The following is a 12,318-nucleotide window of genomic DNA, read 5'->3' as shown; positions in this document are numbered from 1 at the left end:
TACAGTTACTCACCTGACGTTTTCTTTGAAAATCCATATACTGGATGTTTACACAAAATGGCCAAGGTCAGAATTATCGGTCCAGAGGCTTCTGTATATTTCAGAAATTTATTGATGGCAATATTTTTATGAAAAATCTTATATTGTAGAACTGAGAAGCATTTTGCAAATTTATATAATGAGTGTTTCATATAAAAATGAAACAGGCGGACTAGGATTTTTTTCTCCTCTTTTTTTGAAACGTTTTGAAGAAAACTGACCACTCGCTTTTTGAAAAATCCATATACTGAAAATTGAGCCAGGTCTGATTAACAGGCAAAATTTTCCTTTCTCTTTTAACTTTATTTTTACTTACTTTAATGAAAAATGGTATATTTACTAACCAGATATCTTTTTGGAAGTTTATACTGGATGTTCCAAAAATTACTTCAAAATTAGGAGACAGTGAAACTTAACTTAATTTTTCCCATTTCTGCCTAACCTACGTACTGAAATCTTTGAATAAAAAATTGTCTATTTACTGTATGTTCTACAAAACACTTTAGAATTGGGAGAGTGAAACATAACTTATTTTTCCCCATTTCTGACCTACCTATGTACTGAAGTCGTTGGATGAAAAATTTTATATTTACTAACTAGATACCCTTTTGGAAGTTTATACTGGATGTACAAAATGATCTACATCCGAATTGAAACCAAAACAAAATGGCGGCAGACCAGATGTTTGTTTACCCTTTTCACCTTTTTCTACTTTCTTTGGTAAAGTTCATTGATAAAAAATTTTGCATTTACCAACACGATGCTTTTTTGATAATTTTTATACCGAATGTTCAAACAAAATTGATCCAGGTCAGAGTTGCAAGTGTTCAAACGTATTCATATTCTTTTTAGTTCATTCTACTTTATTTTTTGAGGTAACAATTTTATAATATGTTTTTTGAAGCTTTACAATAAAGTGCATGTTCTATAAAATTGGTCCAGGACAGACCCCGTGGATTATTCCTTATCATATTTATTTCTTCTACTTTATTTAGTGAAGCCTATTCATAAAAATTTTTTTATTTACTAACCAGATGCCATTTTAAAACTTGCTACATAGAATGTTTCACAAAATCGACCCACATTTGAATTGTGATAATAATGTAGATGGTGGTGATGTAGATGATGGTGGTGTAGATGATGGTGACGTAGATGATGGTGGCGTAGATGATGGTGGCGTAGATGATGGTGTTGTAGATGATGGTGATATAGATGTTGCTGTAGTAGATGATTATGGTGATGTGGATGGTGGCGATGTAGATGATGGTGATGTATATGATGGTGATGAAGATGATGTCGATGATGTAGATGATTTGGCTGTCGATGATGGCGATGTAGATGATGTAGATGGTGGCGATGTAAATAATGGCGATATAGATGATGGTGATGTAGATTATGGTGGTATAAATGATGGTGGTGTAGATGTAGATGAGGGTGATGCAGATGATGGTGCTGTAGATGATGGCGATGTAGATGATAGTGCTGGATATTATAGTGCTGAAGATTATGGTGATGTAGATGGTGATGTAGATGGTAATGTGGATGATGGTGATGTAGATGATGGTGCTGTAGATGATGGTGATGTAGATGATGACGATGTAGATGATGGTAATGTGGATGATGGTGTTGATGATTTATAAAACATTCACGCAAGACAGTGCTCCGCAAAGCGGAGTTCATGCGGCGCGCAGCGCCGCCCGAGGACCGAAGGCCCGAGAGAAAGGTCAAGTCGGCGAAGGCGCGACGGGCTATTCCGGTGGAGGCCCCTCCGCTCCTTCCTACCTAAAATCCGGTCCTCCCGGAGCCCTACAGGGGGCGTGGCCCAATTTTTGTGTGAACCGCAATAGTCCGACACGCCTACTTTCCGATGAAACCTGACGATCGCCTCGCCGGTTTCCTCTATTCAGTTTTCATTTTACCCATTTTACCTACGTTATTTATTTAAAGCCGCGCGGAAAATACTCATATTTATCGACCGGATGCTTTTTTCAAACCTTTTATGTAGAACTTTCCGCGAAATCGCGCGCAGGATTCGAAATGCGGCCGTAAATACGTTAAAATGTGCTCTCTCGCCGGCTGGAAAACGTATACTTTCCCACACAGAATTCTTTTTCCGCAAACCGCGGAACGGCGTGCGACTGGGCACGAGATGTCCATTCGATCATCTTTAATTGTCGGGGGGGCATTTTTGTAACGTTCTTTTCGCTTTTTCATATTTAATTTTGCCTCTTTTTAGGGTCCACTCGACGACAGACGACCATTTCACAAGCCGTAAAGATTGAAGCTTTAAGACACGCCCACCCGGAGAAAATTCGAATGTCGTTAGAAACGTCAGATTAATTATGTCAAAATAATTTCACGCCAAACGCGAAAGACGTCTTTGGGGTCGCGACGAACCGTTATTTTACCTTACTAGGCCTTTTTTAACCTTAATACATTGCTACGCCACGACATATACAGGTATTTCTTATTATTAGGTTAGGTTGTTATTTACATTTTCGCAGCTCTACCGTTTGACATGCCTAGGATTACGATACCTGTCCCCCGAATAAACGTAAGTACTTGCCCTCTAAAACAGCATAATTTTAAACCAATCCATAGTACCTAAACCCTTGAACCTTTGTATTAGTACATTTGCTTCGTTAATTTACTATATTGCATTCGTATCTATTACTCCCCAAACGTCAAAAGTTAAGAATAAGTTGGAGTTAAAGACTCTTTCAAGTTATAGGATGTCGTTATTTATCTGTGTTATCTCATTGTGGATCTTTTGCGAGACGACTTTGTGTTAGAAAAATGCAAATTTAACATTACAAAAATTGTTTATTACTTCAGCTGTGAACGACGACACTACGCGCTCAAGCCAGATTGGAAAACTACCATTTTGGCGGACGGACTGGGTTTCTCCGCGAGATCCGAAGCGGCATAACCGCGCCTCATCTCCCTTCGTTCGTCGCTTAATGAAATTTTTGCAACTTTATATTCGCGTTTTCAAATGTACTTTCTGGGTGGACTTCTCACTGACATACGGCCATTTTATAAGCGAAATAGAGATTCAACCAGCCCTGAACGCAAATCGACGAAAATCTGAAAATCACGAAGAATGTCAGATTGAAACGTCTAAATAAATTTCACTATATTTGACGTTTCCAATTGAGGTTAGAAAATCACAACGAACCATAGATCGATGGAAGGAACAGACTGATTGATATTTGCCGTATTTCGTAATTTAGGTTAGGAAATCAGACGGTACCTACTACGCGATTTTTGATGTTAGAAAATCAAAAGGAACGTACTAATTTATATTTGACGTGTTTCGTGTTTTAGGTTAAGATATCACACAGGAGTGAGAAGACGATATTTGACGTTTCTAATTGAGGTTAAAAAGTCAGTGGGGACCTACTAATTAATATTTGACGTTGTTAGACCTGATCTTCCTTTTAGTATAAAAAGAAGGTGCTGGTCTAAGCGTGGGTTCTTTGCATTTATGAAATAAAACTCCTAGGAGAGTAAAAGAACAATCTTTATTTACTAATGGGGGTAGGATTGGTTCTGACGGAGCTTTAAGGTGAACCGTGATCCGAACAGATCAAATGTTCTACTATAACCGTGATCTATGGTTGGGATTAATACAATAATCGATTTTAGTGACCTTCGCTGCCGGTTCGTGGTCTCTGGTTGGTGTTGACAATTGTCAAAAGTGCAGATGGAGAAAATGATCTGCTTATATATAAAACAAACCGAAGCAACAACAATTTCTTTTATAATAATATATGTTATAGTTAAGTGGTAGATTTGTTAATCGGCGCTTACCTAGGTACCTTGGTTTTCGCTTACAGAATGAGAAATTTACTTAAGGTAAGGATAATATTTACAATAATTAAAGTACTAAAGTAACCAGTTTTCACTTATTAATCTCCTATCTTTTTTTTCTTTTAGGTCTAGCCACGACAGCAGGGTAGCTGGGTAAATTATTTTACTTATTCTGGAAACTAGCCACAAGCATAGGTTAGTGCCTCAGAGCGATCATGCGTTAATGCTATAATGCTATTAGCTAAACTAAAACATTGGTAGTAAGCCATGCAGTGAAACTAGCTATGAAGACAGTGCACGGCAACAAGACTACAGCAAAGTAATGGGGAATAATTCTATATCTAAATTGCCTGTATAGTTACTCGGACAAGTAACTATGTGTGATGTGTAGTGATGGGCATAATCGACCCATTTCGATAATCGAGTTATCGGTAATCGAGTACTTCTAATAATCGAGTGATCACTCGAGATACGAGATATTGGTCGTTTTCATCCCAGCGGCGCACAAATATGTTTTTATTAGTCATATACTACTTATAAGCGTAGCTAAAAAAAAAAACTCACGCACTTCAAAACCTAAACACTTTTTCGTTTTATTCTAAAAAAAGGTTACGCAATCAGTGACTATTTGCAGTATGCACTAACATTTTGGGGTGCAACCGTAGGGTAATAATCACTCGAGTGGTGGGAGTAAACATCTCGAGATATCTCGAGTGATCTCAATAATCGAGTACCACTCGATTTTTCACTCGAGATCTCCCATCACTAGTGATGTGCCCACGATGTAGCAACCGAACTGCCTGGTGGATGTCTGGACCTGTCTGGTAGGTACGACTGCCGGGGTACTGGATAGCTAGGGCTGGAAGGGTACTTCGTAACCATATACTAAGGTAAGGGTTTCGGAAGTTTGATAACGGTGTATTTGTTGGCCTAAAAGGAATTTATCGATAAATTATTACACAATAGATGAGAGATATAGTTTGACTAAATGAGATTAAGGCTGGACTGGCTTACCGTCAAGATGTTGTGTGGCCAAGAAGTGTAGTCTTCTGACAAGGGCACACGGTGACAAAATTTTAATGCACAGAACCTCTCGATATCCAGCATATGCTGTTAAGTGCAGAAATGCTATCTGCCACTAAATGTGGTGCAAAATGCAATTTTTGTCGGGATTAGATCAGCTAAAGCTTGCTAAAGAACTTAAGTCTTTCTAATTCAAAATGGTGCTCTCACCCAAAAGATAGAGTAGAAAAAAACTCAGTCATAAAAACCCTTAAAAATCATAGAATTGGAAATACCAAATTTTAAACCATAGAAAATTGTATTATTTCAAACTCAAACCTCTATCTCTTTCTAACTTATTTATCTTAGGAGAGATACATGGTGCTACATTATTACCAATAGGTTCTGTGGATCTGTGACAGATAATAACCATAGATTAACACAGTTTTGACAGTGGGCCCAAAGAAAAGGTTATATTTACATATTTCTGACAATATGGGCTGTTATTTATTCATGTTGAGTATATGGAATTTCTTTCCTAAACAAAGCGATTTGTCTATTTCCACCACGATTGTACTGGCACAGTACCTCTAACTTTTACTTGTTCCAGGCACCACCTGCGGGGAGGCCACTGGTTGGCCAGCAACAAGGAAAACATATGTGAACAAAACCAACAAAACTACCCTAACCCAATCATTTGCAACCCACTATCTACTCTCCCCTCTTGGGAATGATCTTAAAGATGATAAGTTAGGAGCAATAAAATAAACCTGTAACAACGTATTTCATAGATGACATCGAGGTGAAAAAATCAGATGGACCTACTAGGCGAAAATGATGTTTCCAATTGATGTTAGAAAATTAGACGGGACTTACTAGACTACATTTGAAGTATTTATTTAAACCAACAAATTTTTGTTTACTGATCAGAGGCCTATTTCAAACTTTTTATTTAGAACATTTCGCGAAATTAACGCAGATTCGAAGTGCGGCAGCTTAAACAATGAATGACGATACTACGCGCTGTCTTTCAAATCAGACTGGAAAACTAGCATTTTGGCGGAAGGACTGGGTTTCTCCGCGAGATCCGAAGCGACATAGTCGAACCTCACTCCCTTCGTTCGTCGCTTAATCAAATTTTTGCAACTTTATATTCGCGTTTTCAAATATCCCGTGGACTTTTATAAGCGAAATGGAGATTCAAAGAACAGCGAACGTAAATCGACGAAAATCTAAAAATCACGAAGAATGTCGGATTGAAACTTCAAAATAAATTTCGCTGTATTTGACGTTTCCAATTGAGGNTTTTATCGCTGCTATTAATTGACAGTGAAAACGCTCTACCATGCCATTTGCTGCTGGGTGATATGCGGTGGTTCGGAGATGAGTCGTACCTAGTAAACTATTCAGGCGTCTGAATAGGTGCGATTCGAACTGTCGACTCTGTTCCGTCGTTATTCGCAGGGGTGATCCAAATCTGCATATCCAATTAGCATATAAAGCGCGAGCTACAGTTTCTGCCTCCTGGTCTTCTAGCGGAATTGCATCTGGCCACCTGATGAAGCGATCTACACAGGTTAAGCAGTAGCGGTAGGCTTCGGATGGCGGCATCACGACGATATCCACGTGGATATGTTCAAATCTCGTTGACGAAGGTTGGAATGAATCTGTCGGAGAAGTTACGTGTCGTGTCACTTTTGCGCGTTGACATTCGATACAGCAACGTGCCCATTGTCTGCTATCACGCTTTATTGACGGCCAGACGAAACGTTGCGTAAGGAGCTTGACTGCGTAGCCGCTACAACGTTCTCGCGACCATCCATGTGACGAATGTCTGTCGTAAACTGTTAGACCTGAACTTCCTTTTAGTATAAAAAGAAGGTGCTGGTCTAAGCGTGGGTTCTTTGCATTTATGAAATAAAACTCCTAGGAAAGTAAAAGAACAATCTTTATTTACTACTGGGGGTAGGATTGGTTCTGACGGAGCTTTAAGGTGAACCGTGATCCGAACAGATCAAGTGTTCTATTATAACCGTGATCTATGGTTGGGATTATACAATAAACGATTTTAGTGACCTTCGCTGCCGGTTCGTGGTCTGTGGTTGGTGTCAATTGTCAAAAGTGCAGATGGAGAAAATGATCTGCTTATATATAAAAAAAACCGAAACAACAATTTCTTATATAATAATATATGTTATACAGTTAATTGGTAGATTTGTTAATCGGCGCTTACCTAGGTACCTTGGTTTTCGCTTACATAATGAGAAATTTACTTAAGGTAAGGATAATATTTACAATAATTAAAGTACTAAAGTAACCAGTTTCCACTTATTAATCCCCTATCTTTTTTTTTTCTTTTAGGTCTAGCCACGACAGCAGAGTAGCTGGGTAAATTATTTTACTTATTCTGGAAACTAGCCACAAACGTAGGGTAGTGCCTCAAAGCGATCATGCGTTAATGCTATAATGCTATTAGCGAAACTAAAACATTGGTAGTAAGCCATGCAGTGAAACTAGCTATGAAGGCATTGCACGGCAACAAGACTACAGCAAAGCAATGGGGAATAATACTATATCTAAATTGCCTGTATAGTTACTCGGACAAGTAACTATGTGTGATGTACCCACGATGTAGCAACCGAACTGCCTGGTGGATGTCTGGACCTGTCTGGTAGGTACGACTGCCGGGGTACTGGATAGCTAGGGCTGGAAGGGTACTTCGTAACCATATACTAAGGTAAGAGTTTCGGAAGTTTGATAACNAGGTCTGGATCAGATTTTTCCTTACATTTTTTACATTTTTTCGTTTTACTTACATATTGAATCTTTTGGTCGTGTTTTATGCTTATTAACTAGATGAGATTTTGGCGAATTATCGGTCTAGAGGTTTCTGTATATTTCAGAAATTTATTGTGGCAATTTAGAGATGACACTAACAATTCAAAAAGTCCATGTTTTAAAAGTACCAACATGTCAACACAAAAATAGACTGAGACCTGATTATTTAGCGGTAAAATTCGCGTTCTATTATTAAGGTCTACAATTCAATTACCAATGGGATCAGAAATATATTCCTTTACTTATTTCCACATTTTACTTTTATTATGGAATATTCATTTTAAGAAGAAAAAAATATAAATTTTCAAATAGATTTTCATACACAGGATGTCCACAGAAATTAATTATATTTAAAAAATTTATTAATTGCAATATTTTTATGAAAAATCTTATATCGTAATAATCATATGCTTTATGCAAAGGTATGTACCGAATGTTACACAAAAATGACACAGGTGAACTTTGATTTTACCTATCTTTTCACTTTTTCAAATTTTTTTTAAATCTTTTCATGAAAAGTTATATAGTTACTAACCAAAGGGTTTTTTTGAAAATCCATATACTGCATGTTCTACATAACTGACCCAAGTCAAAATTATCGGTCTAGAGGCTTCTGTATATTTCAGAAATTTATTGTGGCAATATTTTTATGAAAAATCTTATATTGTAGAACTCAGAGGCATTTTGCAAATTTATATACTGAGTGTTTCATAAAAATTACACAGGCGGACTAGGATTTTTTTCTCATTTCACTACCTACCTAAATTTTCAAATAGATATTTCTACACACGGTGTCAAATATTTTTTACAATGTAATTTTCTGATTCATTTTGTTAATTTTTTCATGAAATCGTTTGAAGTTGTATATTTACTGGCCAGCCGCTTTTTAGAAAATCCATATATGTACTGGATGTTCCATAAAATTGATCCATATCTGAAACGGGCAATTTTTATCCTTTTCACTTTTAACTTTGTCTTTATTTACTAAAGTCTTTTAATGAAAAATTGTATAATTATTAACCAGTTGTCTTTTTGAATTTTTATATTGAGTATTTATGACCAATAGAACAAAACTTTCCCTAATGTTTTTTTCCTTTTCTATATTTTGTACTGAAGTCTGCAATATTTTTATGAAAAACCCGACTAACCAAGTGTTTCTTGCAATTTATGTACAGCATGTTCCATAAAACTGACACAGGTGTACCAGATTTTCCCTTATTCATTTTGTTAATCTTTTGAAGAAAAGTCGCTTTTTAAAAAATCCATACATTAGATGTTCTATAGAATTGAGGGCAGTTTTATTTCTTTTCACTTTTAGCTTTGTCTATTTACTAGTTTTTTAATGAAAATTTGTATATTTATCAAGCAGATGTCTTATTTATTTTTTTACCATTTCTGCCTTACCTACGTAGTCTTTGGATTAAAAATTTTATACTTACTAACCAGATACCTTTTTGGAAGTTTGGAACAAACTTTTCTTATTCTTTTCTCGAACGGGGCCTACTCTTTTTTGAAAAGCATTCTCCTCATACTTTTATATACAGGGTGTTTAAAAATCAAAGTACAGGGTGTTTCCATAAATATTATATCTACTAACCAGCGAGGAAAGCACCGCGGAGCGGTGCACGGGCCGCGCGCAGCGCGGCCCGAGGGCCGAAGGCCCGAGAGAAAGGTCAAACTCCGCGTCAGCGGAGTTTGCCTGCCTTTCTAGTCAATACATATTAAAATCCGATAGCTCCGTCTGCGTCGCACGATCGCCCCGAAAAAGAGCCGATTTGCCGNTACAAAAACCCAGTCATAAAAACCCTTAAAAATCACAGAATTGGAAATACCAAATTTTAAACCATAGAAAATTGTTTTATTTCAAACTCAAACCTCTATCTCTTTCTAACTCATTTATCTTAGGAGAGATACATGGTGCTACATTATTACCAATAGTTTCTGTGGATCTGTGACAGATAATAACCATAGATTAACACCGTTTTGACAGTGGGACCAAAGAAAAGGTTATATTTACATATTTCTGACAATATGGGCTGTTATTTATTCATGTTGAGTATATGGAATTTCTTTCCTAAACAAAGCGATTTGTCTATTTCCACCACGATTGTACTGGCGCGGTACCTCTAACTTTTACTTGTTCCAGGCACCACCTGCGGGGAGGCCACTGGTTGGCCAGCAACAAGGAAAACATATGTGAACAAAACCAATAAAACTACCCTAATCCAATCATTTGCAACCCACTATCTACTCTCACTCTCCCCTCTTGGGAATGACCTTAAAGATGATAAGTTCAGCATAATAAAATAAACCTGTAACAAAACTGGCCAATAAAGTCTAGATAGCAGAATTGTCGCGGTGTACACTGACTCGACTTTTTCGCGAAGGCAAACGTAAGAGGCTTATGGTGGGTGTAAATCGCGAATGTTCTTGCCTCGACCATATGCTGGAAGTATTTGACTGCTTCCTAAATCGCAAGAAGTTCGCGGTGGTAAGCAGCGTATTTGCACTGAGCTGTGTTAACTTTTTTCGAAAAATACCCTAGCGGTTCCGAATCGTTCTCAGCTTTTTGTTGCACTATGGCACCAATTGCAAAGTTATAAACGTCACACACTAGAGCGATTTGCGTATTTTCACCGGGGTACGCGAGTAGAGCTGCCTGTGCTAAGCTCTCTTTAGACGCCTCGAAAGCACTTTTCGCGTTTTGTGTCCAATTTATGGTGCTTTCCCTTTAACATCCCCTTTAAGCAGGTCATTCATTGGCGCCTGGGTACCTGTTGCGTTGGGTGCGAACCGTCGGTAAAAGTTCAGGGCGCCAAGTAATTGTCGTAATTGCTTTATTGTCGTAGGCAGCGGGTAGTCTTTCATTGCCTCGACCTTTTCGGGCAGCGGTCGCGTGCTCTCACTTGACACCAGATAACCGAGGAATTTCACTTCGCTTTGTCGGAACACGCACTTTACGGAGTTAAATACGACACCGTACTTGCGCAGCCGTTGGAACAGTGTTTCCAGGTGACGCAGGTGTTCCTCTTCAGACGATGAAGCTACAAGGATGTCGTCGATGTACGCGTAGCAGAAATCCAAGTCGCGTAAAACCTCGTCGATGAAGCGTTGAAAGGTTTGAGCTGCATTGCGTAACCCAAAGGTCATGTATGTGAACTCAAATATCCCGAAAGGTGTCGTGATAGCCGTCTTAGGAGTGTCTTCTTCCGGACGGGGATTTGGTGAAATGCGCGAATCAAATCGATGGTCGAAAATAATTTCCTACCTCGAAGAGTTTGTGCAAAGTCCTGAATATGTCGCACATGATATATGTCTGGACGCGTTCGTGCGTTAAGCCTACGATAATCGCCACATGGCCGCCATTCTTCTCCCTTTTTTGGCGCGAGGTGTAAAGGTGACGCCCATGAACTGCGCGAAGGACGGGCGATACCTAATTTCAGCATATCGTCTAATTCCTTTTTCGCTGCTCGCAATTTGTCTGGCGCTAGTCTACGCGGCTTCTCAGCGATGGGGGGGACCAGGTGTTGTTTCGATGTAGTGCCTGGTTTGGAATTGTACAGCCGCAGAAGGTTCAGCAAGACGCGTAATGTCCGAATACTGCTTGAGTAGGCGATGAAACAGATTCCCCGGAAATCGTTCTGACTGAGGGTGTCGCAGAATGCGCGAGTTAGCCTGGAAACGTAATTTGCGTTGTTTCATCAAGCAGTCTTTTGTTGCGTACGTCCACCAGTAGTCCATCCCTACTAATATTATAAATGTGAATGTAAGTTTGTTTGTTACGCTTTCACGCGAAAACTACTTAACCGATCATTATGAAACTTTGTACACTTGGAGGTATTAGAAGTAACATAGGATACTTTTATTAAAAAAAAAATATTTTTTACGAAAGATTTTCTATATTTATTTACCCGCGAACGAAGCCTACTAATAATCCCTACTAATATTATAATTGTGAATGTAAGTTTGTTTGTTACGCTTTCACGCGAAAACTACTTAACCGATCATCATGAAACTTTGTACGCATATTCTTGGAGGTATTAGAAGTAACATAGGATACTTTTTATAAAAAAAAATATTTTTTACGAAACATTTTCTATATTTATATACCCGCGAGCGAAGCCTACTAATAATAATAATATATATCCCTACTAATATTATAAATGTGAATGTAAGTTTGTTTGTTACGCTTTCACGCGAAAACTACTTAACCGCGCGCCATTATTCCATGGCTAGAAATTGGCCTCAATGATTTGGGATCGAGGGGGATTATCCCTCTTTATCCTGCCTCATCTCGTGTAGGCCTGGACAGCCTTCGTAGGTGGGCCCCATCCGTCGTCTACCCCGACCGCAANGCAGATGTCTTAATTTATTTTTTTACCATTTCTGCCTTACCTACGTAGTCTTTGGATTAAAAATTTTATACTTACTAACCAGATACCTTTTTGGAAGTTTGGAACAAACTTTTCTTATTCTTTTCTCGAACGGGGCCTACTCTTTTTTGAAAAACATTCTCATCATACTTTTATATACAGGGTGTTTAAAAATCAAAGTACAGGGTGTTTCCATAAATATTATATCTACTAACCAGCGAGGAAAGCACCGCGGAGCGGTGCACGGGCCGCG

The 12,318-nt window shown here is 38.3% G+C and overlaps 1 protein-coding gene and 2 long non-coding RNA genes across 3 annotated transcripts; all 3 read left to right on the top strand.

Moving 5' to 3' along the window:
• The first annotated feature begins 1,100 nt into the window (after positions 1 to 1,100).
• LOC108914881 (calcium-binding acidic-repeat protein-like) lies at positions 1,101 to 3,417 on the top strand. Its single transcript, XM_023456633.1, has 2 exons — positions 1,101 to 1,592; positions 3,367 to 3,417. The coding sequence occupies exons 1-2, from the start codon at positions 1,101 to 1,103 to the stop codon at positions 3,415 to 3,417; spliced, it is 543 nt and encodes a 180-aa protein (XP_023312401.1).
• A 1,230-nt stretch (positions 3,418 to 4,647) lies between these two features.
• Positions 4,648 to 5,634, top strand: LOC108914883. Its single transcript, XR_001964691.1, has 2 exons — positions 4,648 to 4,742; positions 5,465 to 5,634. It is a non-coding gene; the product is annotated as an uncharacterized LOC108914883 (long non-coding RNA).
• A 1,358-nt stretch (positions 5,635 to 6,992) lies between these two features.
• On the top strand, positions 6,993 to 10,042 carry LOC108914882. Its single transcript, XR_001964690.1, has 3 exons — positions 6,993 to 7,132; positions 7,216 to 7,591; positions 9,839 to 10,042. It is a non-coding gene; the product is annotated as an uncharacterized LOC108914882 (long non-coding RNA).
• The last annotated feature ends 2,276 nt before the right edge of the window (positions 10,043 to 12,318 follow it).

This window comes from Anoplophora glabripennis, unplaced genomic scaffold (genome assembly GCF_000390285.2).
Source record: "Anoplophora glabripennis isolate ALB-LARVAE unplaced genomic scaffold, Agla_2.0 scaffold1831, whole genome shotgun sequence".
Lineage (NCBI taxonomy): Eukaryota > Metazoa > Arthropoda > Insecta > Coleoptera > Cerambycidae > Anoplophora > Anoplophora glabripennis.
This window is presented reverse-complemented; position numbering and strand designations above follow the sequence as displayed.

Excerpts from the sequence above, each read along its gene's own strand:
- LOC108914881 (XM_023456633.1), top strand. The coding sequence starts at position 1,101 with ATGTTTCACAAAATCGACCCACATTTGAATTGTGATAATAATGTAGAT. Across the intron at positions 1,593-3,366 it reads GTAATGTGGATGATGGTGAT|GTTAAGATATCACACAGGAG; the intron begins GTAGATGATGGT and ends TTCGTGTTTTAG.